The sequence below is a fragment of the Gekko japonicus genome, unplaced genomic scaffold, assembly GCF_001447785.1.
Source record: "Gekko japonicus isolate JY-2015 unplaced genomic scaffold, Gekko_japonicus_V1.1 scaffold415, whole genome shotgun sequence".
Classification (NCBI taxonomy): Eukaryota; Metazoa; Chordata; class Lepidosauria; order Squamata; family Gekkonidae; genus Gekko; species Gekko japonicus.
This window is the reverse complement of record NW_015173136.1, coordinates 913,729-941,556: the sequence shown is the minus strand read 5'-3', so window position 1 is coordinate 941,556 and position 27,828 is coordinate 913,729. Positions and strand designations below refer to the sequence as shown.

Genomic DNA, 27,828 nt, shown 5'->3' with positions numbered 1-27,828 from the left:
GAGCTGTGAACAAAGGAGATGCAGAAGAATACATCTTAATACTTTTTAAAAGAGCTATTAAAAATAAATAAACCCCATGCTTACTGATACAGCTCAGTACTTGAAAATGGCAGAGCATATCTATAGTAGGAATGTGTTAGGAATAGAATGACACTTTCTGATCTTATTGATGCTATGGCTGCATTCAGACATGATGAACAAAATGCTGTTTGTGATGGGCATGGATTTAGTCTCTTGTCATGCTGGTTTCTTCCTTAACCCTTCCCCTTGTGCACAGATTGTGATTGGGGTAGAAGCCGCCCTGAGCCTGTTTGCAGGATGGGCGGGGTATAAATAGAATTAATAAAATAAATAAATAAAATAAGAAGAGGTAGGGTTTATACCCTGCCCTTCACTACCCAAAGGAGTGTCAGAGAGGCTTACAATCGCCTTTCCCTTCCCCTCCCCTCCCCACATCAGACATCCTTTGAGGTAGGTGGGTCTGAGAGAGCTCTTTCGAGAACTGCTTGTGAGAGAACAGCTCTGAAAGAACTTGTAACTGACCCAAGGCCACACCAGCAGCTGCATGTGGAGGAGCGGGGAATCAAACCCTGTTCTCCCAGATCAGAATCCACACTCCTAACTCCTGCACGAAACTAGCTCTCAGCCAAGCTCCAGTTTGATGTGGTTGTCAAATGCAGCCAGCTGGGCATACTGGAGTTTGTTTTTTCTCCAGAATCCAGAATTCCAAACTGGGTTAGGAATCCCAGTTTGTGGGGAGGTATCAAACGCATTTGCCCATCTGTTATAGTAAATTTGACTCCCCCCCTCCCCAAGACTTCTGAAATTAGGAAGCCTTTAATCGTTCTGTGTGTGTGAGGGGAAGAAGGAAGGGGAGAAAGGAGGGGGCTCTTGAGCATGGCAACAAGCTGAATTCATGACATCTGAATGGAGCCTAAGGCCGCACATCTGCTGGTGTTACAGTGACATCCTCCATTTTTGGAATGTCAGTTGCTAGAAAGATTATGATTTATTTGTGTGCATTTCTACCCCACCTTTCTCCCTAGGTGGGACCCAAACTGGCTTTCATTGTCGTCCTCCATTTCATTCTTAGAGCAGTCCTGGGAGTTAGGCGAAACTGAGAGTGTGTGACTGGCCCAAAGTCACCCAGAAAGCTTCCATGGGAGAGTGAGAATTCAGGCTTGGACCTCCCAGTTCCTAATCGAACCAGTACACCCCACTGACTCATCTTGATAGGGATGGCTATTTATTATGGGAGAATCTGGCTCTTGGCAGTTATTAAAGATCCCGGAAGCCATGCAGCCTGTTAGTGGCAAGAACCAGAATATAGATAGATATCCTGTTGTTAAAAAGGTAAATGTAAAGGTTCCCTTGCTCGAAAGCCAGTCGAGTCTGACTCTAGGGTTGCGGTGCTCATCTCCGTTTCAAAGCCGAAAAGCCAGCGCTGTCCGAAGACATTTCCGTGGTCACGTGGCCGGCATGACTAAACACCAAGGCGCACGGAACACTGTTACCTTCCCACCGAAGTGGTACTTATTTATCTACTTGCAATTTCTTGCTTTCGAACTGCTAGTTTGGCAGGAGCTCACTCCGTCATGCGGTAACCCGGGTCTCGAACTGCTGAACTACCGACCTTCCACAGCCTGCAGTTCAGCGTCTTAACCACTTGAGCCACTGCAGCGGATATCCTGTTGTCACAACAAGGGAAATTTGTGGCCTGAAGCATCTTATGCTGTCTTTCTCATCCGTAATCTAAAAGTGTTTCTGTCATCTCTTGTAGACAGTGGGATGTTCCAGTTTCTCATCCTGTGTTATGTAATTCATACCAGAACTGCAGTGTGTTGTCATCTTTCTATGGACCAGTGTGCTTTCTGCATGTAGAAGTGCGCTTTCATAATCAAAAGGCACACCTTGAGTGCAGGTCCATGGTGACATGATAATAAATGAGGAAACATAATTCTGACCCTGAACCTTGGAAATGATTTCTGCAAAGCACAAAAATTCTGAAATTAGTTTCCAGCTAATGTAGAAAGTTGTATGCACAATCCCTACGCTAAATACATAATGTTGAAACTGTTGCTTCAAATTAGATCCAGTCTAAGGCAGATTAATTATATTCATCGTCAACCAAATTATGCCAAATATTTGGTTGTTAGGCTTCCTTATGAGTTTCCCACAGATTCTCATGATTATATTCATCGTCAACCAAACTGTAGTAGTTATGCCAAATATTTGGTTGTTAGACTTCCTTATGAGTTTCCCACAGATTCTCATGTCATAAATATGAGTCCTCTATTTATTTGACCTTACAATTATCTGAATATTTTTGTTTCACTGCAGGCTATGCTAATGTATGAGTTTGTAGTAAAACAAGAAGATAATAGGTAGGATGACCAACTCTAAGGGCAGGTAACAGGAAGTGTTCTGAGTGTGTCTGAGGCAATTCCATGTTTTAAAGTTAGTCTGTGTTGGAGGTTGTGTAGGAACCCCATTAATCTTATTCTGAGCTTTTTAAAAATGAACCATGTCTTACAAATGAAACAACAAAGAAATAAAAGGGGATTTCTATGTTAGAAAAGCTGAATTGATAAAGGAATAATCTCTACAAGTAAGATTTTAAAGCTATTTGTTCTTTTATTTAAAGACACAGAAAATCATGAATTCCCCAGTTATCCAAGCCACCTTACAGTGGTGGACACATTTCTGTCTTGCTTCAGCTTGCGGGTAGAAGTTGTATGAAAATATTTTTTTTAAAATTTCAGTGAAGAACTGTCCCTTATGCTATGCCAGTTCTTTGAACTGACCTTTACCTCATTCTGACAGAACAGGACAAGACTCTGAGTGACAATGTCCCACAATGCAATTACTGTGCGTCAGATGAGCTGGTCCCTTACAAATCACCTCGAACTTTACACATCTGCTGGCTGTCAGCATCTGCCAGGTTCATTCACCCGAAAATAATGAAAAAAACTCTCATTATTGTGCCATAACAGGTAAAGTGTTAGGACAATTATTGGACATCCTGAGTGACCTTGTGCAGTCTTAGCCAACTGTCCTTGCCAATGGTTTGGGGTCAACCTATGGGTATGTAAAATACAAACCCTCTTTCCCCCCTCCCTGTTTTTATATGACATAAAGGTTATGACACTAGTAGGGGGAGAGAAATCAAGGGATTGTGTCAAAGCTGTCCTTACTTCCTGAACTAGTTTTGTTGTCCTTTTTGGGGGAAAGCTGCAATGGAGACAAAATTCAGTTTCATCAGTTGAGGTGAGACCTGAAAATCTGGATATCTGAGACTGCATTGACATCAGATTCTTTGGTGGATTTTCCCCCTTTTATTTATTTTCTGTTTGTGTCTCCTTGTGCTAGTATAGACAGCCCTGTGCAATTTTTCATATACTTGTGATAAATTTGGTAGGTTTACTCATGGGTAGGTGCTGCTGCCTGTTTCTTGAAATAAAAAGTAGTAGCATCTGTTCATGGGTAACTGATCCATTTTGCCATTTCAAGCAGCAAGAGACAAACTGCCAAACCATATAGCTAAAACTGAGGCATAGTCCCCCAACAACTTGAGACAGAAAGCATTCTGTGCTTCAGACTAAAGGTGAGTTGCACATTTATTAGTCCAGTCCCTGTTTTTTGAGACCTGGGCCTGGTTTCCAGAATGACTTCTCCACCATATCTAATAGGAGATCTAAAGGTTCTGCCCACCAAAAAGAATCTCATTTGAGCCAGAACTTTCCTGGATTTAGTCCTGTGACCTCTGTATAGTATTAAGGAACTTGTGGTGAATTTGTAAAGAAGAGTGTGCTTTTGAGTTGGTTAAGAATCACATTGCCATTGAGTGACCATAATGAGGTAACAATCACCTGCAGATAAGATTCCTAGCACCAGACAGATGCAATTCTTGGTTCCTCACCTTTTAGATGTTAAGATTTTGCTTCCTAATGCAGATATTTAGCAGGACTGTGATGAAAGGTTAGTGTTAGGAGTTGAACCAGGACTGTAAAACTCACTGCTTTATAGACTGTTGTCCATATAAAACAAATACTAACTTTTGTGCATGTAATTTGCATTTTTTAAAGTTAGGTTGCATTCTGGCTTGGTATCCTTGGAATCTGCTGTCATGAAAAATTGTCCATGGCTCCTTTCTTATTTGTGAGATGATAGAAGCACTGTGCTGTTGGAATTCTGAAGTAAATGACTAGAAGTAGACGATTGCGTTGTGGTAACACTACTGTGTCATAGTGTTTAGAGTGTTAGATTAGGACTAGGTTCAAGTCCTCACTCTTCTATGAAGTTCAGTGGCTGACTTTACATTAACTGAGAGATGCAGTGACTTATTTAGGACTTGCTTATTTAGAAGAGGGAACTGCGGTGGCTCAAGTGGTTAAGACGCTGAACTGCAGGCTGTGGAAGGTCAGTAGTTCACCAGTTCGAGACCCGGGTGCCGCATGATGGAGTGAGCGCCCATCTCTAGTTTCAGCTCCTGCCAACCTAGCAGTTCGAAAGCAAGAAATTGCAAGTAGATAAATAGGTACCACTTCGGTGGGAAGGTAACAGCGTTCCGTGCGCCTTGGTGGTTAGTCATGCCGGCCACATGACCACGGAAACGTCTTCGGACAGCGCTGGCTCTTCGGCTTGGAAACGGAGATGAGCACCGCAACCCTAGAGTCGGATTCGACTGGCTTTCCAGCAAGGGAACCTTTACCTTTACCTATTTAGAAGATTCATATGGTGCCTTCCTTGTCTTGTTTCTTAGGACTCGGATAGCAAGAACTATTGGGGTCCTTCCAGTTGGCAACTGCTGGTAGCACACAAACAGGAAGTACCTCAAAGAAGCAGTATTCATGAGAGTGCTGGTTTGGTCTTCCCATTGTTATTCTGTGCTACAATTGCTGTGTCCATCTCACTATTTCTGCTAGTTCAGAAGCAATTGGTATAGGGATTGGTAAAGTCCCCATACAGATTGCAAATGTTAGCCATGTTGATTCCACATGCCTGACACTTCACAAGCCTTCCATCTGGAATTGCCCTTACACTTTTGATGTGAATTAAACACTGCAGTTCAGGGTACCTTCATATGTGCTCCAGATTTCTGTGCATTGATCTTTTAAAATAAAAAGCAGTATCTAAAAGAAGGGATCGAATACCCATTCTGGTCAGTCATATCCTGTATCTGTCCTATCACATAAGTTGGAACATAATTTGTGCTTTAATAAAATTGTTTGAGTCAGATCGTTCTTTTTAAAGCTTTTGCTGAATGCAAAATATATTACTGTTTTACTTTTGTAGCTTCAACCATGATTGGAATAACAGATGTCAAGTACTGTCATCTGACTGTCACACCTATTGTTCATTGTTCTGGGAAGGTCACATCATAATTCATTAACAATAATTATTCCCTGGATACACACTGCACTTCTTTACTCAATTGCTTCATTAGCTCATGAGTGATTCTCACATTTGCTGCTCCAATCAATGAAGATATATTTATAATGTATGAGTAGATGCTATTAGTTACAATATATTAACTGCCTAATTTAAAATAGAAAAGCTATTTTTATGAAGGGCAATTAACCACTAAGTGTAATTGATAATTCGCATACCTATGATTAGGAAAGACAAATAATACAAAAATAACAATTCTCCTGGGTTATAGGTGACAACATCTTTGGACGTTTTTAAAATGGCCATAAGCTGGTTCTTTCCAAAGAAATCACAGGTTTCATAATTGCTTCCTATGGAAATACTTGGCTTGAATCTCTTTGATGATACTGTCTCCTTCAAACTGGGGGTTTTGAACACCCAGGAAACTGCTTTATACTGAATCAGACCATTTTCTATGAACATTGGTGTTATCTACTCTCTGAGATCTCAGGGTGAAGTCTTTCACAACCCCTAGTATACTTTAAATGAGGTGCTGGGCTTGAATCTGAGACCTTCTATATGGCAAATAGGTGTTCAACCACTAAGCAATGGCCCCTCCTCAACCTAGATATTAACTCTTTATGGGGGGAAATTTGGTATGAAGTTGTCCATTTGAGGCATTTGCAAACTCAGGAATACTTGGGTTGGATCAACAAATTCTTGTTGGGAGTGGGACCTCCCTTTGATCAAGGTACTATTAGAACTTTAAAATACAATGGTACATCTGTTCCTACAAACTGAGCCAGAAATTTATGTCTCCTTGATAGTCCCTGCTCCTTTATTTGCAATATGTCATTATCCTACACAAAGTAAGAATCTTTTTCAATGCCCAGAAAGTTCTTAAGACCACAGAGAAATGTTTTTCTTTCAAATGGAAAAACTCTTGAATCTGAGAATGAAAGAGATAAAACCGAAACAAAAGAAAGAATGAATTATATCAAATGGTGCTTGGTTTTGGGATTGGGATTTTGATTATCTGTCCATATATATATTTCTTTTATTATTACTATTACTATCATACAACTCCATATACAACAAACAATAACACCAATAACAATAACCTACAACCAACACCTAAATACATCTAACAAATAACATAAAAACAGATCCTACTCCTTTCCTTGTGTCGTTTGGATTTCCCAAATTATAAATTAACCTTGTATTCCAACCATTTATATACTTGTGACCAAACTTCCTGAAATGTTGAATTCATATTTCCATGCATCTTTTGCGTTAAATTGTCAATTTCAACCACTTCAATTATTTTAGTAATAAAATCCCATCTGTTTGGTACCTGTTCATTTTTCCAATATTTTGCAAGCACTATTCTTGGTAAAATTTATTCTTTTCTGCTGAGTCATAAGATGCAGGATGAGGTTTTTAAAGTAACCAAGGGGCCATGGGTGTTATATTGACCCGAATAAGTAGGAAAAAAATTGGGGTGTTATATTGACCCAAATAAGTGGGGGGAAAATTGGAAAAATACAAGATGGCTAAAAGCTGTGACGTTAAAGGAAAATGTTTTTAAATTGATACATCGGTGGCATTTGGAGCCAGAAAGACTAGCACAAATATATCCGGGATTAGATGGTAAATGCTGGAAATGTAAGGCACAGGTGGGATCTTATTATCATGTTTGGTGGTCATGTAATGAAGTGAAACAGTATTGGAAGGAGGTTCAAAAGATGTTAGTGCAAATAACAAAGATACAAATTCCATTAGACCCAGAAATATTTCTTTTGAGTATATTTCCTGATAAATGGGAAAAAAAGGAAATGTATGTGGTTTTACATTTACTAACGGGATTGGGATTTTGATTATCTGTCCATAGCTTGGTGTTGCACTAGTTCAGATCTTTTTAGAAAAGAAATGCTTTCACTTAAATAGGGTTTTGGTTTGTAAGTTTCTAATGTGCTTGTGGCAGAACCCTTGACTATTTTGCAAATTCAGGGTAGACATTGAATGCCCCTTTCTTCTTTTACATATATTTACGGGGTTGGGTTTTTTTACAAAATCATTCATTTAAATCCTGAACTCTGAAGCTGATTTATTACTGTTGTACCTTAACAGGATCAAGGCATCTGGTCTGAAGCTGCAGTTTTGTACCAATGAAACTCAAGCGACACGTGAGAAGTTTGTGAAGAAGTTGCAGCGACTGGGCTTTGACATTGTGGTAAATGAAGTCACTGCTCCAGCACCAGCAGCGTGCCGCATTCTCAAGGAACGTAACTTGAGGCCATACCTTCTTGTACATGATGGTTGGTTAATCTTTAATACCATGTGCTCATTTGCAGTCAAGCATAGTGTGAGCAGGTAGATCAGATTAAGATGCCGTCTCACTCTTGCATTCAGCATAAATACTTCTGATGCCACTGAATATAATTCAGAATCAGCTTCAGTTCTTCGAACTTGATCTGAAGATGCTGTTCCTTCCATGGAAGGCATTAGCATTCAAGGGAAAGCTGTTTAGTACCTTGCGCTTAGAACATTGCACAAGAAGAGTGAACCTAAATTCATTTATGTTATTTGCTTGTACATGAGAATTCAAAATCTCTTTCAGAAGCATAAGGACTGTTTTGCAACCTAGGTGGAGTCTGAGCGGTGGGTGTTGCCTTCTGAAACACTTCCGGTGATGTCAGGGGGTGTGGCATATGCAAATAAGCTATGCTAATGAGTTATGCTAATGAGCTCCTGCACCTCTTTTCCTATGAAATGACCCCTGCCTACATAGATAGGTAGGTTAAGACATAGATACGTAGATAAGTCAATAGGACATACATTGGATATTATTCAATGGCAATCCCTCAGTCTAGTAAGCACAGTACATTTTCTCTTGGATTTCTGAGAAGAAACTAGTTTTCTGGACTTTATAGCTATATGTTCCTCATAGGAATGGGGATGGAAGGCATGAGTACAGATAAAGATTCACACTGAAATGATATTGTAATAAAAAATCTGAGAAAATCTAGGGAAGGAGTAGATAGCTTTCTTGAGATCAGAAAGTGCCACTGCTGGCACTATTGTGAAAAGCTGTGAGAACTTTTATGATTGCAAAGTGATATACAAATGTGATAGATATTCTCTTGTTTTGCTATTAAGCTTCATCTCAAAGCTGAACTGAAAAGGCAAATGCAACTTTTCTAGTTTAAGGAATATTCTAAACTCCTGCTGTCTGTGTGGCATCTCACATCTGGATGGGACAGGTTCTCTGACGATCAGGGCTCTCCATTTTGAGATGCTTGGGGCCTGGCTTGCCCTGTGAACAAATAAGCACTTTGCATACCGATGCCTCAAGAGCTGCACTGGAATAAAGCTTAGTATTATACTGCCATTGCAGCAAATGTTTGCTATCTTCATAGGCAGATAACGTCAAAAGAAAATGTTTAGAAATCAGTTGGTACATTACACAGAAGGTAATCAGCAGAGTTCAGAAGGTGGCATGCTATGGATGGCAAGCTGTCATTGAGCTGTGAGATCCTGCGATGGCTGCCTGGAACTTGTGGGAGAAAGAAAATCCTTTCCATGGCATTCCAGTGCGTTTTTATGTGAGACTAACAGTGCAGTCGTAAACAGAATTACACCCTTCTTAGTCCATTGAAATCAATGGGTTTAGAAGGGTGTAACTCTGTGTAGGATTGGACTGTTACAATAGAGCAGTGTGGCATTTCCCCCCTTTTGTATTTCTATTTCAGAATTCTCTCGCAAAATACCATGGAGTTTGATTGCCAGTCAGAATGTATAGCAGTAATAATTAGTAAATTTGTATTTGCTTATCAATAAAGAGGAAACATTTGGAACACAGTAAGGATTGGAATTTGTTGTCCCTCTCAGATGTCATCCCTGAATTTGCTGATATTGATAAAACAAACCCCAACTGTGTGGTGACTGGTGATGCAGCAGACAACTTCTCTTACAAAAATCTTAATGAAGCCTTTCGAGTTCTCATTGGCCTGGAGAATCCAGTTCTGTTATCTCTGGGAAAGGGGTAAGTTAGTCAATATATGGTTCTGTGGCACCAGAGGAATTCATTCTACTGGGGCATGTAGAATTTGCTTCTCTGCCTCCCCCACTTACTGTACTTTGGCAGCTTTTCTTGTATTCGTGTCTGCTCAAAATCTCCAATCTGTTTGTCAGAGAAGTGGGTTCCAGTGTGTTTGGGGGTATAAAAAAATTAGGCTTTGGGGAGTGATACCAGAATGCATCCATCAGTCCTGACAATATATTTGCCTATCACTGTATCCCTGACATGTCTTTCCTACATCTAGGTATTGGAGAAACCATGCAAAAAGCCCTTTTATTTGGAAGCGCAAAATCTCTGTAGTTGTATTGTGTGAGGAACTACAGAAATAGCTTTGTGGCCTGCAGTATGTTGTCTATCCTGACTATCAGGGTTTAGAATAACTTATTCATTTGTCATAGCCCAGGCCCCAGACTGGCCACCTATTGAAATAAGAGCAATGTTCCAGTAAGACTTGCTGAGAAGTCTTTTTTGATCATTTTATAAAACTCATTTAACTGGAATGGTGGCTTTGTTTTTGTTTTTAAATCACATGTGTAACAATTGCAAAAATATTTGAGGCAGGGTGGAGAAACAAGAGCAGAAATGGCAGGTTTGTCATAGGTAGGGGTGGAAAGTATGAGGCCCTGATGAATTGTGGGAAAGTCATGACACAAAGGGACACCACATCTTGTCTTAGAATAGGAGCTCAAAAGACCCTTACTTTGGTTCATATTTTTATTATAAACATTACTTTCCCATAATTTTCACTTTATTGTGCTTTGAGGAAGTAGGGAAATGCCACCCTTGTAAGATCACACTACGTGTGAAGCATGGAGAAGTCTCCTAGAACCATGGAACTTTTTATTAGGTGCAACTAGTTTCCTGATTTCAGTAATCCAAGTTTTACCAAGCTAGCTAACACCAAATAAAGGTAAATAAAGTGCAAATTAGCATCAAATAATGGAGAGCCAGTATGGTGTAATTGCTAGGGTTTCAGGCTAGGAACTCAGAGATTTTGCGTTTCAATCCCTATGGCACCATGAAAGCTTTCTAGATGACCATGGGCAATCTAACTCTCACCCGAATCTGACTCAATCTGACTCTCACCTAACCTACCTCACATGTTTGTTGTCAGGGTAAAATGAAAGAGAGAAGAATGATGCAAACTGCCTCTGAATGTGGAGGTTCCCTTTAGTGACCATGGCTAGTAGCCACTGATAGACCAATCCTCCATGAATCTGTCTAATCCCCTTTTAAAGCTGTCTATGCCTATGGCCATCACTACATCCTTGTTGAATTTGAGTATTTCGAGGAAAGGAGGGAAAAGTCTTTCTGTCCATTTTCTAAACCTTGTGCATAATTTTATAAACCTCTGTCATGTCTCCCCTTATTTGTCTCTTTTCCTAACTGAAAAGTCCCAGACTCTTCAGCTTTTCCTCATAGGAAAGGTGTTTCAGCCCCTTAATCATCTTGGTTGCCCTCTTCTGTACTTTTTACAGTTCTGCAATGTCCTTTTTTTGACAAGAACTGCACACAGTATTCCAAATGAGACTGCCCCATAGATCTATACAAGGGCATTATAATGTTGGCTGTTTTATTTTCGATCCCTTTCCTAAGAGTCCCCATCATAGAGGTTGCCTTTTTCATTGCTGCTGCACCCTGGGTTGACATTTTCCTTGAGCTATCCACCCAGTCAGTCTCAGGAAGTTCAGACCCCATTAGCATGTACTTAAAGCTGAGATTCCCCCCCCTCCAATTTGCACATCACATTGCACATCCCTACACTGAACTTCATTTGTCACATTGTTGCCTGCTCATCAGATTTTTTCCTGAAGTTCTTCATAGTGATCCCAGGTTTCACCATCCTGAATAATTTTTTGTCACCTGCAGACTTGGCCATTGCACTGCTCACTCCCAGTTCTAGATTCTTTACAAATTAAATAGCAGTGACCCCAATACTGACCCTTGTGGGACCCCACTGCTTACCTCCGTCCATTGTGGCAACTGTCTGTTTAGTCCTACTCTCTGCTTCTGTTCATTTAGCCAAATTTTAATCCATAAAAGGACCTGTCCTCCTGTCCCATGACTGCTAAATTTACTTACACATTAAGGCAGAATACTTTAGAAAGTTGTCTCCTTTGGACTCAGTGAGTAAACGTGTTCAGGAATGGTTGAAAAGACACATTCAAGTCAATAGGATATGACACATTCTTATATGGAGCCCAACCACATTTACTTGGAAGTAAATCCTGCTGGCCCAACCTGGATAGCCCAGGCTAGCCTGAGCTTATAAGATCTCAGAAGCTAAGTAGGGTCAGCCCTGGTTAGTACTTGGATGGGAGACCTCCAAGGAATACCAGGGTCGTGATGTAGAGGCAGGCGATGGCAAAACCACCTCTAAACATCTCTTGCCTTGAGAACCCTACAGGGTCGCCATAAGTCAGCTGTGACTTGATGGTGCTTTTCCACCACACAAACCTTGCTGAGTTCAATAGGTCCACTCAATGTGCTTCTGATTGTAGCCTTAAATGCACTTGCGTATTGGATTGCATCCATTTTGTTTTATTCCTGGTACTGCAAGTAACTTTATTTCTGAATAGCTGGAAGCCTAGGTCTGAGTTTTGATAAAGTTAGTTCAATGGAAGTAAGTGAGATCTCACGTGAATTTACATAGCCTAGCTTTAATCTAAGATGGGAACAGGTTAAAGGTAGCTTGAGCGAGACCAGTGTTTGTTTTGTTTGTTAGTTTTTAATTAAAATATTTATATCCTGCCTTTCCTCGTGGCTCAAGGTGGGTTACAAATCAAATTGAAATCATCACAATTTAAAACAGAGAATAAAACCCCAGACAACCACCCTAGCTCCAAAAGATGCCTGCTCTCTGTAACCTGTTCAAAGTCCTGGAAATAAGAAGGTCTTGCAACGTCTCCTGAAAATTTTTCAGTATGGCTCCTCCTTACCCTCTCAGAGAGCCTGTTCTGCAAAGTTGGAACTACCGTGGACAAGGAATGGGGTCTGGGTGGTGCCAGGTGAACTATCTTGCAAAGATATACCAAGCTTGTAAGATATATACAAGCCTACACTAGTTGAGCTTGTAAGTTCTTAGAAGGCTGCCTTGCAAACAATGACATTATTTTTTTTGGGCCTTGATTCAGATCAAACATCTATTAAAACAGTAGCAGTACCAGCGAGATGCACTTTGCTGTTCTGCATGTGGGGATTGATATGTGTAATGTGTAACCGGTGTTCACTGCTTCCAGTTCACTTTGAGAGAAGTCACATTAATTTCTGCTAAAAGTTTTAATTTGCTCTCTAGAAATCTGGAGCACTGGAGTTATTGGAGCAGAATGCTCTCCTCCTGAAAAAGGAGTGATTTACATTTAGCATCTGTTTTGGGCCGAGAGTGGGAATTGGCTTTGTAATTTCTTCTGTCATGCCACTGTCAGAAAATTAAGCTGTTTACGCTAGACTATAGAAGGTTAATGGCTGTTCTAGCAAAGGTCAAGTGGTCATTTTAAAGAGAGGCTGTGCTGAATAATCGAAAATGGCAGAAGGATAAAGCATAAAATCTTATCTGACTGCTTATCCTACACATCTTGTTTTTTTGTTCTCTGGATCTTTGTCTGGGGACTTTTATTCATACTTCAAAGAAAACACTTGGAGGAGATAGCTGTTCTGTTTGTTAAAAAGAGAGAGAGAAATGTATTTCATAATATCCTGAACTTGAAGAAGACACTGAACATCCTTAGAACAAAAGGTCTTTATAAGTCTGTATTGCTAAGCATGGTTGTCTGGATGTAGACCCTCCTAAAATTAAAACTTCCAAAGAAACATGATTAGAATTGTGTCAGCTTTGTGGCAAACCTTAAACCACTTAGCAATATTTGCTTGGATTCCATGGTGTGTTCCACCATCAGAGCTGCAACATATATTATGGGGGAAGGAAACCTCTTTTAAAGATGTATACCAGTGTGGAACTGTGGCCTTAGCCTGGTAGGTACACCTGTCTTCTAGTGCTGTAGAATAAAAACACATCTATTGCTGCAGAAAATTTTTAAAAAGCTATGTTAGGTAGAGTTCCAGGCTCTAATTGGCTGGTGAGTCACCTAATTGAGGACCACCTTTACTTGGTGGGGTTGAGAGGTAAGAGCAGGGGTGGACTGGCCATTCACACTACTGGTGAAAGTCTTGGTGGGCCACTGTCCTGACGGTTGTCCCACGCTCCATAAGGGCCATCTCTTCTGTGCCAGCCCCATGCAGAATGAGCCTCTCCTTGGCTGAGCTGGCCCTGCAGCAGTCCACCGGCTAGCCCTTCTGTCTTTGGGGAAATGGCCAGGGAGAACTGTGACCGTGGAGTGGCGTGGCCCTTTACTAGGGCTGTTTTGCTTTTCCTGTTCGCCTCTGGGTAAGAGCATACTTGCTCATTGTTGAACCTCTTTTGCTGCTGGTATGTTGTTCGAAAAGGAATGACCGTATTAAAGACGGGCCTTTTCTTCTAGCAAGAGTTGTGCTTTGATATCTACAGAAGGCACTTTTAGTGATGTTTCGGTAATATGAAGAGCTGTCTACATTTAATTGGACAATCAGTTAAAGGCAGATGACTGGTCGGCTAAAAACAGTTGCTAAAATCAGTTAATTGGCACTTCTCACATCATCAACATAGCAAACAAATTAGGTCAGTTATACGTAGCAAAATATGTAGATCTGTCCATACATTTTCAGTTTGTAGCCAAACAGGTTGCCTTCTGCAATAAGATCTTATTTCATGTGCGTACTTTGAAGAGATGTAGTACAGAATTGTCTTCAAGCTATTTTTCACGGTATGTGTGTAAAACTGGACAGACAATATATGAAACTTTGTAAGTAGAATAGTTTGCCAGTGCTATGCAGTCCCTAAATAGCAATCAGCAGTTCAGTCAGGGATGTTCCACATCTGTTAAAGTTAGCATTTCCTTGTAGCATTTGCCCCTGTGTCTGTCTGATCATTACCATTTTTGGAAGCCAAAAAATATTGCAACGGTGAACCTTTGGCTTACGGGTAGATTGGTGCATGTCCTATTTGTGACATTTTATCCCATCTGCTTAATTGTATTTTGGTTTTGCATTCTGCTTCTGTCTCTGCATTTTGTTGTCAGCTGTACTGTTTTTAATAACAAAATGAGTATGTTCTTATTTAGTGTGAGTGAAAGCTCATGAGGTAACAAACTAATGGCACTTTCCTAAGCACTTGCATCCTTGTAAGCACATTGCTTAGGAGATTGTAACTCTGCTTATCTTTAAACTGCAAGCTTTGAAAAGAATAAGGAAGGAGAGTTAAGACAATTTTGTTTGATCTTTTTCATTTTCAGGCGCTATTATAAAGAAACTGATGGCTTGAAACTTGATGTCGGAGTATATATGAAGGCCCTAGAGGTATTTTATCATTCAAAGAGAAATGTTAGTAATACATGATTACAAATGGAGGACCTATGATTTACCCTCCCCCCCTCTTTTTTTAAAATAGCTTTCAGATTTTTTTGAAAACCTCATGAGTCTCCCAAGTCTGCAGAAATATCTGTTTTCTCTCTACGTAACCCTTATCTGCAGATTTATGTATCCACACTATTTGAGCAAAAAAGTAGCTACAGACTTGGGGGGCGGGATTGTATGTGTTCTGTTTTATGAAGTTTTTTTCTTGTGTTGTGGAGTTTTGTTTAATTTGGAAAGGATGTATAGCTAACTATAGTGAAAAGTAATATCATTTAATCTGGTTTTGATTATCTTAATCTAATAACCTTAACATTCAGAATATGTAAAACCTGGGACTGAGCAAGAAGTTGTGGGGATGGAAAACTTTTAAATGTGTTTTGGCTTTTGGAAGAGCCTCTTTGCTACTCCATACCTAGAGATGTAAAATTTCTAGAAATTTTGCAACCACAGTGGGGGAGAGCTTATTTTTTTTCCTTGGGAAGAAAACAGAAGAAGAATAGGTGGTTTTTATATCCCGCTTTTCACTACCCAAAGGAGTCTCAGAGTGGCTTACAATCACCTTCTCTTCTTCTCCCCACAACAGACACCCTGTGAGGTAGGTGGGGCTCAGAGAGCTCTGAGAAAATGTGACTGATCCAAGGTCACCCAGCTGGCTTCATGTGGAAGAGTGGGGAATTGGAATATATGCAGTACTTACTTACCTATCAAACCTGAACTTATTTTATTGCTTAAGCAACATAAATGCACCATTTATAGATTAGTTAACTAATAAACTTGCAGTGTTTAAAAGTATAACTCTCTTTTTCTAAAAGTATAAATCTCTTTTTCTAAAAGTATAAATCTCTTTCTAAAAGTATAAATATATTTATATTGCAAATGCACCTACTAGAGAGAGAGAGCTGAGAGCAACTGCACACTATGCTGCCTTAGCATACATATCTTAATTTTTTCCCATCCAAGAGGCTGGACAAAATAAAAGTCAAAAGTAGGTAACAAACTCTGCATTAAACAAAGAAAGTATTTTATCTGGACGGAAACACTCTCATATTGTCACATTATTTAGGACTACTAACATATTTGAGCCAGTGTAATGTAGTACTTAAGAGTGTTTGACTAGGAACTGGGAATCCCAGGTTTGAATGCCTGCTTTGCCGTGGAAGCCAGTCACAAATGCTTAGCCTAACCTACCTCACATGGTTGTTGTGAGCATAAAATGGAGGACAGAACAACAGTAATGAGCAGATATTGGGCCCCATTGGGAAGAGAAGCAGTATATAAATGAAGTAAGTAAGTAAGTATTTGGATACCAGTTTAAACTTTATAATACTAAAAGTGCAGAACTCTTTAATAATAATTATAGTTAAACACAGTATAGAATATTAATTGTTCCCAAAATTGTTTGCATTTAAACAAAATCTTGAAAAAAGGTTGTAAATTTCTACAGTATATGTAGTGTAGACTATCTTGCATTAAACATTTTTCTGTTACACATTTTTAGTAAAATATTGTCTTAAAAAGCATTTCACTCATCCCAAAGGATGAGTGCTTCCCAAAATTTCCCAATTTTTCCGTTGGAATTTTTTTAAAGTTCTCAGCCTTTTTTATGCTGTACGTTTTCAGATTAAAAAACCCTCTTGTCTTAAGGAGCCTTTCACTAATTCCAAAAGAGGAAGGAAAAGTTTTTTCCCCAGTACTCCCTCAAATTTCCCAGTTTTTTTCTTGGAAAAATGGGAGAAAATATCCTTGGCAGGGAAGAAAACGGACAAAACATTTTTTTCTCAGAATTCTTCCTCTCCCCCCCGGGGCTTTTCCATTCATCTGTTCTATCTTAATTCAAGAGGAGGCATATAGAATATGAGAAGGAATGCATTGGTCTTTGGTTTGGTATGCGTGACACATGAATACCACCACTCACTTGGCTTCTGATGGTGCAGCATATCAGGTGCAAATAAAGAAGAAGACGATGACATTGGATTTATACCCCGCCCTTCACTACCCAAAGGTGTCTCAGAGTGGCTTACAAACTCCTTTCCCTTCCCCTCCCCACACATTGTCGGCGGTAAGCCACAGGTGCGCTCCACTTCCCAGATGTTGGGGTGTGATCGCGCCCGGATAATCCGCCCACCATCCGTACCTCTCCCGCGGCAGCTTTGCCGTGTGACCGGGGCCAATGTATTGGAAAAATAATTACTCACATAACCCAGAACCATTACATGTATCATGTATATCAAGAGAATTGCATGTAGCATGTTCTCTTCAGAACATGTGAAAAGGACTAACATGTTTCCCCATTATTCCCTGCATAGTTACTCTGCCTTCCCACCCAGATCTGGGGTATCTTACTGGCATGTATTAGGGAACAGCAAAAATATCCCTCTAGTAAATCCCTCTTGGGATTTCAAGAGAATTCCTTTGTGAGGGCAGTGACACACATAATGTTCCATGAACAACTGCAGGTGGGTTTTCAGTATTTCTGCAATCAGTGTCCCTACTGTGTACCTACCACCTTCTTCTTCTTCTTCTTTTTTGTGAGTATTTTCTCTGTGTGTGTGTGTTTGTGAACCTGGAAATCATGGTGACTTCTGGCGACCCCTAGTGGGGCTAGGACGTTTCAGAGAAGTGGCTTGACATTACCGTGTTCTGCGTCCTGGCCCTGGTATTCCTTGGAGGTTGCCCTTCCAAGTACTTGCCAGGGTCGGCCCTGCTTAGCTTCTGAGATCTGATGAGATAGGGCTTGCCTGGGCTATCCAGGTCAGGGCACCACCTTCATTTTTTTGACCTGTCAACAATTCCATACTTTTCAATGAGCTTTATGTAAATCAGTTGGACACTCTTTTTTCCTTACTGCAAAATCAGTTTTGTCCTGTCTTCTAGTATGCCTGTGACATTCAAGCTGAAGTGGTGGGGAAGCCAGCCAAAATGTTTTTCCAGTCAGCATTAAGAGAAATGGGTGTGGAACCACACGAGGTAAGATTTCTGTTTGAACTTTGTGTGAATTGAGTCCAGCAATATTCCCAACAGCCAATGTCGATGGTGGGGGGAATGCTTTTGCTAGCAGTATACTCAGGTAATTATGAATCATGAGAGCCACAAACTGATGCAAGACCACAGCTACTTTGTTTGTGAAAAGAAACATTGTGTGAATTCGTGTTCCCTCATTGAGCTGCTCACATGATTTGACCAATTGGATGAGCCGTTTTTTAGCTCGTTGGTGGCACAGTCATTAGAGTGTTGGACACAGGTTCACATCCCCACTCAACTGTGACGCTCACTTGATGACCCTGGGCTAGCTACTGCCTCTGAGCATGACCCGTTGCAGGGATGGTGGAATAAAATGGAAGAGGGGGGAGGAGATGGGATAAAAATGTGATAGATTGCTATTGTTGGAACTCCTATAGGGCAAAAACACGATTAACAAATTTCTGTCATCACTGATACTTTTAGTGGATTTTGATATTAAAGGGTTCGGTGAGAAGTACTTTTCAATCCATTAGTCCATTTCTGGTTTTGGGTGGTTTTTTGTGGGTGGTTTTTTTTTGCTGCTTTATGCAAGGATCTGTTGTTCATGCGTGTACACAGATAACCATGCTTCGTACCGTTCTTTCCTTACACACTGAGAGGAGCAACAAGATGCAAGGATAGGACACTTAGCAGTGGAGAAGATTCTTCTTTAGCACAGACTGTTTCCTGCTTTTCCTGTAACATGACCGTGATGTTATGGATCTTCTTGCCATGTGCAGCATAATTAAGAGGGCTCTGAAAAGATGTGATGTCAACAAGAGCAGTTTTACTGTGTAGGGTTAAAACATGTCTGGCATTTTACTTCAGCTGCTACACCGATGGTGTTGGCACAGCATCATAATGCCTGCCTAGGCGAGGGATCCTTGCCATGCTAACACTGCATGAGCAGTCAAAGTGGCCCCATTTAAATGAGAGTCATGCATGCAGTGCTACATGGATGAGTCAAGATCGACAGAATACAAGGTGGGGAAATAAGCTCATAGGATACCATGTACCTCCTTAGTGAGATATTGTTGGTATGATACTCCACCTGTGACAAGGTAAGCACTGATACTGTGTGTCTGCTGTGCAGACTCGTACACTGACCATCGCATGAGTCTGTTGCACCACAGCATGGATTCTGTGTACAAGAAGTTACAGGGTGGTACTGATGCCAGGTACATAAACATAGTTGCATATTCTGTGACTCATAGTTGAAAATGGAATGGAAATTCTGGCCCTATACAATCCTCCCATATTTAATATTCCTGACTTTAAAAGAGCATGCTAAGATGCTACTTTAGCTTAGTAATGTTCTCATGACGTTGTCCTGGCTAGCAAAATGTAAGAAACGACTGACGTGGACAAGGGAAAAGACTGACCAGAAGGGGAGCCGCTTAGTGAATGGGAGAGGGGCTCTGAAAACCTGATTGTTTCCAGTTTCATAGGTGTCAGTGGCGCAAATCTGAGATAAGGAATCCTTTCCTCCAAATCAAGGTCTTAGCCTCATTTACATCAGCACTGAGAAGATATATTGATGAATATGGATTCAAGACTGAGTCTTAAAATTGCTGTACTGAGCAGAAATAAAAAGACTACTCCAATCCACACAGTACAAACATGTTCCTCTTTTATTATTTTATTGCCTACCATACACACTATCTTTTATTAATCTGCATCACTGTTTAGCTTTAATGTTGTTTCAAGTCTAAAAGCCATTGAGTTCTCAATCATGTGTACAAAGACTTAGCCAACTATGTAGCCCTTCCTTTTACATTTCCTAGCTTTTGTCACAGTACACAGAACTAGGGAGACATACAGGAGATGCTGGCTCTACTTAAGTGTAAGGCCTAATTTCTCTGACAGAGATTTTCCCCTGGAAGGTATAAGAGTTATGAATTACAAGATAATAATTCCATTCAGTGGTTTTGGAGGCAAAACAGCAGCAGCAGCAGCATGTTTTGTCTTGGAACCTAGAAATGATGTGATGACCTCACATTTCATGCTTTGTTTGGTTTGCCTTATTAAAGAAAAAAGGCATTAAGATGACTTAGTCACTCATGCTTGTTTGTGATGGTCCCCTCAGACAGATTTTAGAAATATAGGGTTTCTCCTCATTTTAATTCTATCAAACACTTGAATTTCAAATCAGAAGTAATTTCCCCCCCTTTTGGTATAAAATCTCAAGAGTTTTGTTATCATAACAACTGGGAACCCACAAGGACTTGTGGGAGGCATATCATTTCTTCTCCCCCATTCTTTCCCTTCCCTGAAAGTCCCCAGAGTCTCTCCCCTTTTCCTGTTTCCTTTTTTCCTTCCCACCCAGCTGCCAACCTACCTTTATCTGCCCTTCTGTGTTCAGCTTTCCCTCCCCAGCAGAAGCCTCTACCTAGGAAAACAATCGCCCAGTTGTATGGTGACAGCTGCTGGGCCAGGCCCACTTGCAAGGTAGGGAACCCTCTGTGTCTCTCTCTCTCTCTCTCTGAGCCTCTCTCTCTCGTCACAACCCCCATATCCTCTCCCCTTTTCCTGCCTCATTTTCTTCTTCTCAGCCATTCACCAACCTACCTAATATCTGCTTCCCATCTTCAGCTATATTTACTATTCATTTACTTCATTTCTACCCCACCTTTTTCCACATTGGGGACCAAAGCAGCTTACATTATTCTCTTCTCCTTTTATCCTTACAACAACCCTGTGAGGTAGGTCAGGCTGAAAGTAGGTGACTTGCACAATATCGCCTAGTGAGCTTCCATGGTAGGCTTTGAACCTGGGTATCCCAGTGATTTCCAGTGATTTGAACCTGGGTATCCCAGACCCTACTCTGAAACTCTAACCACTACACCACACTGACTTTAATAGGATGACTGCTGTTGAACAGTAGCAAGGAGCCAGGCCTAGGTGAGTTGGGTGATACGAAGTCACTCACTGGTTGCTGCCCGACCTGGCCCAATGAGTCTTCCTTCAAAGACTAAAACAGCCATGGAAAGGACCCCTCCCCCTGCCTTTTACTGACAGAAATCAAGCCTAGAATGCTGTGGTTGCCTAGCAACCTCCTCATTTTGTTATTTTAACCCCCCCCCATGCAGTGTTCCCTCTCTGCTGAGTTAGTGTGAGCTATCTCACAGTTTTTTAGCCTCTGGCTCACACATTTTTGTCTTAGCTCAGGAAGGAGGGCTCCAGAGCAAACTAATTTTGTAACAGCCAAATAGCTCGCTCACAACTTTCATGCCAGTAGCTCTCAAAGTAGAATTTTTGCTCACAAGACTTCACAGCATAGACAGAGTATTGCTCCAATGTGTATGTGTGTTTATAATCACCAGATTTAAGTATCCTCAGATTTGGTTAACTTTGCTATTAGAATATATGATACGATGATAAATTGAGACACACATTTTTGTGGGGTTTGTCTATATGTGCAGTGGCTTTTGTGCCTTTGCTCTGTTCACCATCATTCATAGTGTCCCATTCCCACATAGACCCATGTACACCACATGTACATGTGCACATAGACTAGTTGAATAACCATTCATATACTCTCATACATGAACAACTTTCATAAACAACCAGTTCTACATCAGACCAGCACTTGGATAGTGTGTCCTGCTTCCTTTTCAGTCGCAGCCTTTCCCATCAACCACACACAACTCTATCTGTCTCTAGGCCCTAAGAGCTGGCAGTGTTCTTCAGCTCTGAGCAGGTGCAATGGTCATAAACTTTGCATAACACCTCAGCAAGTGTGGGGGGAGCTCCTTTCAATATACTAGAGCCAAAGTTCTACTGATAATAGCTATGGGGGTTTCAGAGATTGCAGCCTGTTTGACTTCAATTTTTTTTATTTTTTAAGTTTATCTGGATGGGTGAGGGAGGCGAATGGCAAATTGGGAAAGCCACTGTTTTTGCAAATTAACATTTCCTTGTTTTTCTTTTGATACCTCAGTTGTCTCTCTGTAACCATAATGTGCTGTAATGCTGCCTTTGCAAGTAGAGATACAGGCAATAACTGACAAAAGTAAAGAAAACAGATTATTTGCCTAACTGTAAAAAATTTCTTGTAGGATTTTTGTGGTGCCAAAAAGGAGTTTCTCTCATTGAGTTCAGTTTGACTTTCTCTTAATTTTAATCTCATTATTCCTAATTTTGCTGGAAATAACACTCTGTAGTATGGTTCCCCCCATCTGTTATTTGCAGACAGTTATCCTAATCTTTCATCAGTTATGTCACAGCTAAGCTATACGTTTCACTTTTTGTAATCTTCCTTCTCAAGTCAATCGCTCAGCATTCTTAACTATTTTTGCTGCTGTTCTTCAAGCTCCTTCCAATTTGTTGCAATCTTTCCGGTAATGAGATGGCCAGAACTGAACACCGTATTCCACTTGTACTAATCCACTAATCCCAACTTGAAGGGCTAGGCGAACCAAAAAAACCATTTCAGAAAAATCCATTTGACAAAAAGTGAGCAGGTTTTTGAGCAAAGAGCTCAGTGTGCTCGGAGCTTGATGGTTCCAAAAACAAACAAAATGGAACTACATAGGCAAGCAAGTATTTAGACTCAGTAAGGGATTAATAGATAAAGAACAATAGGGTTCCAGTGGCACCTTAATGACAATTTTTATTCCAGCATGAGCTGAAATAGAAGGTAAGACAAGAGAAATCATTGTTGCTGTGGTTTCGGTGATACACGTCTTCCCTGTTTTGCTTGAATTGGAGGCCCCAACCATTTCATAAAGTCACCGAGCAAGGTAATGCATGTTTCAGTGTCTGCAGTTGTTGGTTGCTTGGATGGATAGCCATTCTGCCAGATAGATCTTGTATCCATTGTTCTTACTGGATTTTGTGCATCTTTGTGTGTGTGTTTAAAGTACCATCAAGTCGCAACCAATTTATGGTGATCCCAGCAAGGGTCTTTCAGGGTAAGTAAGAAGCAGAAGTAGTTAGCTGTTGCCTTCTTCTGCAGTCTTCCTTGGAGGTCTCCCACCAAACAACTAATCAGGGCTGACCCTGCTTAGCTTCCAAGATCTGACAAGATCACCTTCCCTCCCTTATGCATCTTTAGCCTCAGGAAATAAGATGGGAAACAATGAAAAGGGTAGCCCCTTCTTGATCCTTGAACTCCTTGAGCCAGTGATTACCTCCTCCTCCATACCCAACAAAACAACTTGGTCCTGTGATTAAAGTTGGTCCTGTAGCTTGCCATGTATCCTACTCCTTTTTATTGCCACATTTACGCACAACACCCCTATATCTCACTTCTGAGAGAGTTTGTGCTACTTTACAAAAATTAAAATCATATCACAAAAATGTAAAAGAATGCAATCCAAAAATAAATCGAAGCACTCATCGATCCTGTATTATGCAATGCCTTGGGTTCACCCAGCTACGGTTCCTCTCACTATTGCATTGGGTCCACTTGCTAGTGGAAATCGAAATGCCGATTTATTTAAGATAAATTTTCAGGCACCTATCCAACTTCACAGGGCTATTAGGCAGAGAAAGTGAGCAAGCAGAACCATTTATACTGCCCTGATTTCCTTGGAAGAGCAGTGGAGTAAAAATGTAATAGATTGATAGAAAAGCTATTAAAAGTTCTGTGCATCTTGTCAGATACACATGATTCCTGTAACATAATTGTTATCCCATATTGTCCCTCCTTGTGTGAATTATATTTTAATCTTTTAATGTGATTCAAGTTATTCTTTTTTATACTGGCAACATTGGCATTAGCTCCCCCTTCCCCCCCCGACCAAATAAAGTCTGACCTTTTTCCTACAAGAGAAATCTCAATGTATGCTGGTGTGAATTCTGTCTGTGTTCACATGTCACAGGGAATAGATGTACAATCTGTGTACAGGGTATACTTGATTGTTCTTTGTATGTGTGCTGAGTCATTTTCATGTTATAGTCAACATGTAAGCAGGTGAACATGGGATACAATCCGCACATTTATCCATGTAGTGGGTCCTAGTTTCATTAGTAAAGTGTACTCTGGTACATGCAGGATGTTCATGTGTTCACTGGAACATGTGACCAGGGGTAGTGAGTATGGCAGCAGTGTAGTAGTCTGTGTGCTTCCTGCAAATAGACTATGTTATACCTATTAACATAGTAAATACATCATCACAAGTCAATAAAAGAGAATAAAATACATTTTATACATGTGTTTTCCTACACAGAGCTTAGCTGGCACGAGTGAAGCGTCCCCAAGAAGTAGACAGAGAGTCTGCAGCCATCATCACTGCCACTCTTGACAAATGGCTGTCAGTTTTGTGTCTTAAATGTAGCTGTCTGTTTATATCTAAGTGAGGAGTCTTGAGTATGTCAGTCTCTGCCTGGGACGATAAAATAAGGGCTAGTGTGCAATAACTTTTGTCTCATAAAAATGTTTGGATTCATTTCCGCATTTCACTTAAACATAAAATTAACAGCATCATTAAATCACTCTAAATCACCATCTGTGCTTTATAAAAACACATTGCAGTTTTCTGGTACCTTCATTTTACCACTTCGGTGTCTCAAATGGCTTCCCTGTGGTAGAGCTAGATAGCAGCTAAAGTTTGAATTTTTTTGGAGTTGCTTTAATCAATAAAGTTATCACCAGTCATTTCCCTTGATAACTGCTTTGTAAAGAGAACCTGACTTTGCTTGCTACAGATGAGATGTTTTCAACCTGCTCTTGGAATAGAAGGTACTCCCTAAAGTCCAATTTTCATTTTAACCTTTCCCCAATAGCCCAGAAAAAACAGATTGCTGGTATTACTTTAATAGATAGGAAATTTAAACCTCTTAGAGGTAACCAGCCCCTTCTTATGACTCAGTAATATGACAAAGAATAACACATCTCTAAAGGTTACTGAAATAGCCTAATTCATATGTTTTAAAGCTGTTGTAACAGTGGGTGATTTTTACTGCATTACGATAAAACCTAAATAATGTTAAGGTTCCAGTAGTTTAATGCCATCATAAAAAGGTCTATCTGTAGCAAATTGTCCTGTTCTAATGGAAGTTACAGTGGGTCACACCAGAGTGCATAAACTACCAGTAGTTACAAATTCCTGCTTTTGATGGTACCCAATATGTGTGTGAAACGGGGCATAGGAATGGATCCTGTGAAGAAATGCATTTTTCCTTTTAAGGTTGAAAATGAACAAAACCTTCACTCTGAGTTTCAAAAGTTTTATTTTTCTCTGGGCAGAGAACAGGATGGGAGGAAGAAGTCAGTTCAATTGCTTTCCAGACTTACCTCAGCCCACCTTCATAAAAATGTTATAGATCTAGCAGGAGAGATAATGGGTGGGTCAAGCTCTCCCCCATCCCCAAGCAGGGAACAGATTTGGAGCAATTAAATACTAGAGGGACTTCAGGAAGGAAATTTCTGGAAACCTCAAGAAAAAGTTCTTTGATCCAGCCTGACCTGTTTAGTGGGTGGGGGAAAAGAGAGGTGATAAAACTAAAGGGATTAAGGAGGAAGGGTGCGGAGTCCATCAGAACAGACAGAACCCTTAACTGAGGTCTGTAGGAGGCAGCTGTCCCGGAGAGCTGGAGGAAGCTTCAAGGTAATGGTCATAATGTAGAAATCTAAAACATTCTAAGCTAAAGGAGTCTGTCTATATTTTAACATCTGTTAGGGTATGTATAGAGAGAGGGACAGAGGAATTGCATTTTACCCTTTTCTTTTGAATCCCTTGCCCAATCTGGTGATGTGCTAAAAGTATGCTTGTGAACATTTTCTTTTTAATAAGTACTTTATAACTTTGGATGCTGGCAGTGGTTCTCTGTACCACATAGAATCCACCATCTTGGACACACAATTTAAAAATAGCTGCTATGGCACTTTGTTGATAATGCAATAAAGAATATTTTATTCTATTCTATTCTAAAAGGGGCAGCAGGAGGAAGGCAGGCAGTTTGGCAAGTGGCTATTTCTCCAAAGGCGCACAAGGCAGTAAACTATCCCCATGGTGACCAGGCACTGGGCAGCAGGAGACACAGAGTCAAGGCCTCAGATCTTGGAAGGGAAGCTGGGAGTCCTGACACTCCCAGAGGGCAATTCCTTACAAAGGTCAGGTGGTGGCAGCGGGTTACCTGAGAGGGAAAGAAAAGCCTCTCCAGGTGTTGCAAAAACCTTGGAGGGCTGGGTGGAATAGGGCCTGCAGGCCAGAGCAGGCCCGTTCTGCCACAGATCCCTTTCACTTGTGGATGCATAAGGGAAATTTTCCCAATGTCATTGTATTGCACTGAAGGGTATAAGAATGTAATTCAGTCAGAGTCCTCTGCTGAAACAATCCACACATTTGTAGCTTGTTGAATCCTGAGAGCATGGACAATGGAAATCCTACCTGTGTGCAAGAACACTAGACACAAATTACTAGCATGGGAGTTTAATTTATCCAGGATGAGCAAAAAAATACCACTTTGCTCCTGCACCATAGCCCCTCATTCAGTGAGTTGCACTACTTCCTGCTTTATTTCTTACAATGGATCCCCAGTACATTGTTACCCCTGAGAACCTTAGAAGGCATTTGGGGTGATAGTTAATATACCGCCACTTTATGAGTAGTAAGAGAAAGGTGTATTTAGTGGGAAGAGTGCTGGACTTTGTTGTAGGTTGAAGTGGTAATACAGTCTGGATCAAATTACTGTTTCCTAACTCTCCAGCAATGGGACTTAACCCTTTGCTTGCAGGATCGATTTACCTTGGCTGAGACAACCCATATACAACTAGCAGCTGCCGTGGCCAGGCCAGGCATGCCCAGAACAGGCAGGGCAGGGCTGCACACTCTAGGTTTGGTAATAGAGCTTGGCAGCCAGGTGGGTCCTGTCCTGTTTGGGAAAGGGAGGGTCCTAGTTGGGTGAAGAGGTAGAGGGGAGAAGCAAGCCAGGGGAAGAATTGGAAGGGTAGCCTATTTAAGGAGGGTTTGCAGCAGCTGAGGAGAGATGAAGTATCCCTGCTCAGGCAGTGTGGGAGAGCAAAGAATACAAAAAGGCTGAAGAAGAAGGTGGTGCAACCCCCTCCCTTTTCCAGTCTGAGGCCCTGCAGGTCCTCCACCACAGGGAAGGTCACAGCAGAGCAAGGGCAACACAGAGCAAGGGCAACACAGCCCTGTCTGTGGGAGCATCAGGTTAACACTGTCTCTGTCAGATGGACATGACGTTAATCTACACTTACAGATAGGCAGATGAGTTACAGAGCAAAAGACGAGAGAGTGCAATGACCTTTCCCAGCTTACCTCTGGTCCTTTGTTTGAATCATGTGACTATGCTTGCTTGTTTTAAACAAAAATTATCTGTATATGTATCAGCAATTCTTAAAAGTATCTTTGTTGTAACTATTTGTAACCCAATAAGTCATAGTCTCTCAGCCTGTCATTGACTCCTGTATGAATGAGAAAAATATGGAATATGGAGAAATAACAATATAGTATCACAATGCTTGATTGCTTCTTCCTTTCGAGTGACAGGAAGAGCAATTATCCACATTTTACCAAATGTGGAAAATTTCAAATACATTAGAAGCAGGAAACCAGCCAGGGAGGCAGTGGAGCCCTTGGATGACCAAGGGGTTAAAGGCGTACTGAAGGATGATAGGGAAATGGCTGAGAAGCTGAATGCATTGTTTGCCTCTGTCTTCACTGTGGAAGATGAGAAGTGCTTGCCCACTCCAGAACCACTGTTTTCGGGAGAGGTGTTGAAAGACCTGAGGCAGATTGCGGTGACAAGAGAGGAGGTCCTACGACTGATAGACAACTTGAAATCTGATAAATCATCAGGCCCGGGTAGCATACATCCGAGAGTTCTGAAATAACTCAAATGTGAACTCGTGGATCTCCTGACAAAAATATGTAATCTTTCGTTAAAATCTGCCTCCATTCCTGAGGACTGGAAGGTAGCTAATGTCACCCCCATCTTTAAAAAGGGTTCCAGAGGAGATC

At 40.9% G+C, this 27,828-nt stretch overlaps 1 protein-coding gene across 1 annotated transcript in view; it reads left to right on the top strand.

Annotated features, from left to right (window-relative positions):
* The window catches only part of LHPP (phospholysine phosphohistidine inorganic pyrophosphate phosphatase), a 182,294-nt gene that overhangs the window by 19,649 nt on the left and 134,817 nt on the right, over positions 1–27,828 (top strand). Inside the window, exons 2-5 of the mRNA XM_015422203.1 lie at positions 7,501–7,688; positions 9,262–9,415; positions 14,779–14,842; positions 17,774–17,866. Of these exons, the coding sequence (XP_015277689.1) occupies positions 7,501–7,688; positions 9,262–9,415; positions 14,779–14,842; positions 17,774–17,866 (499 nt within the window). The remainder of the gene's footprint in view (positions 1–7,500; positions 7,689–9,261; positions 9,416–14,778; positions 14,843–17,773; positions 17,867–27,828) is intronic.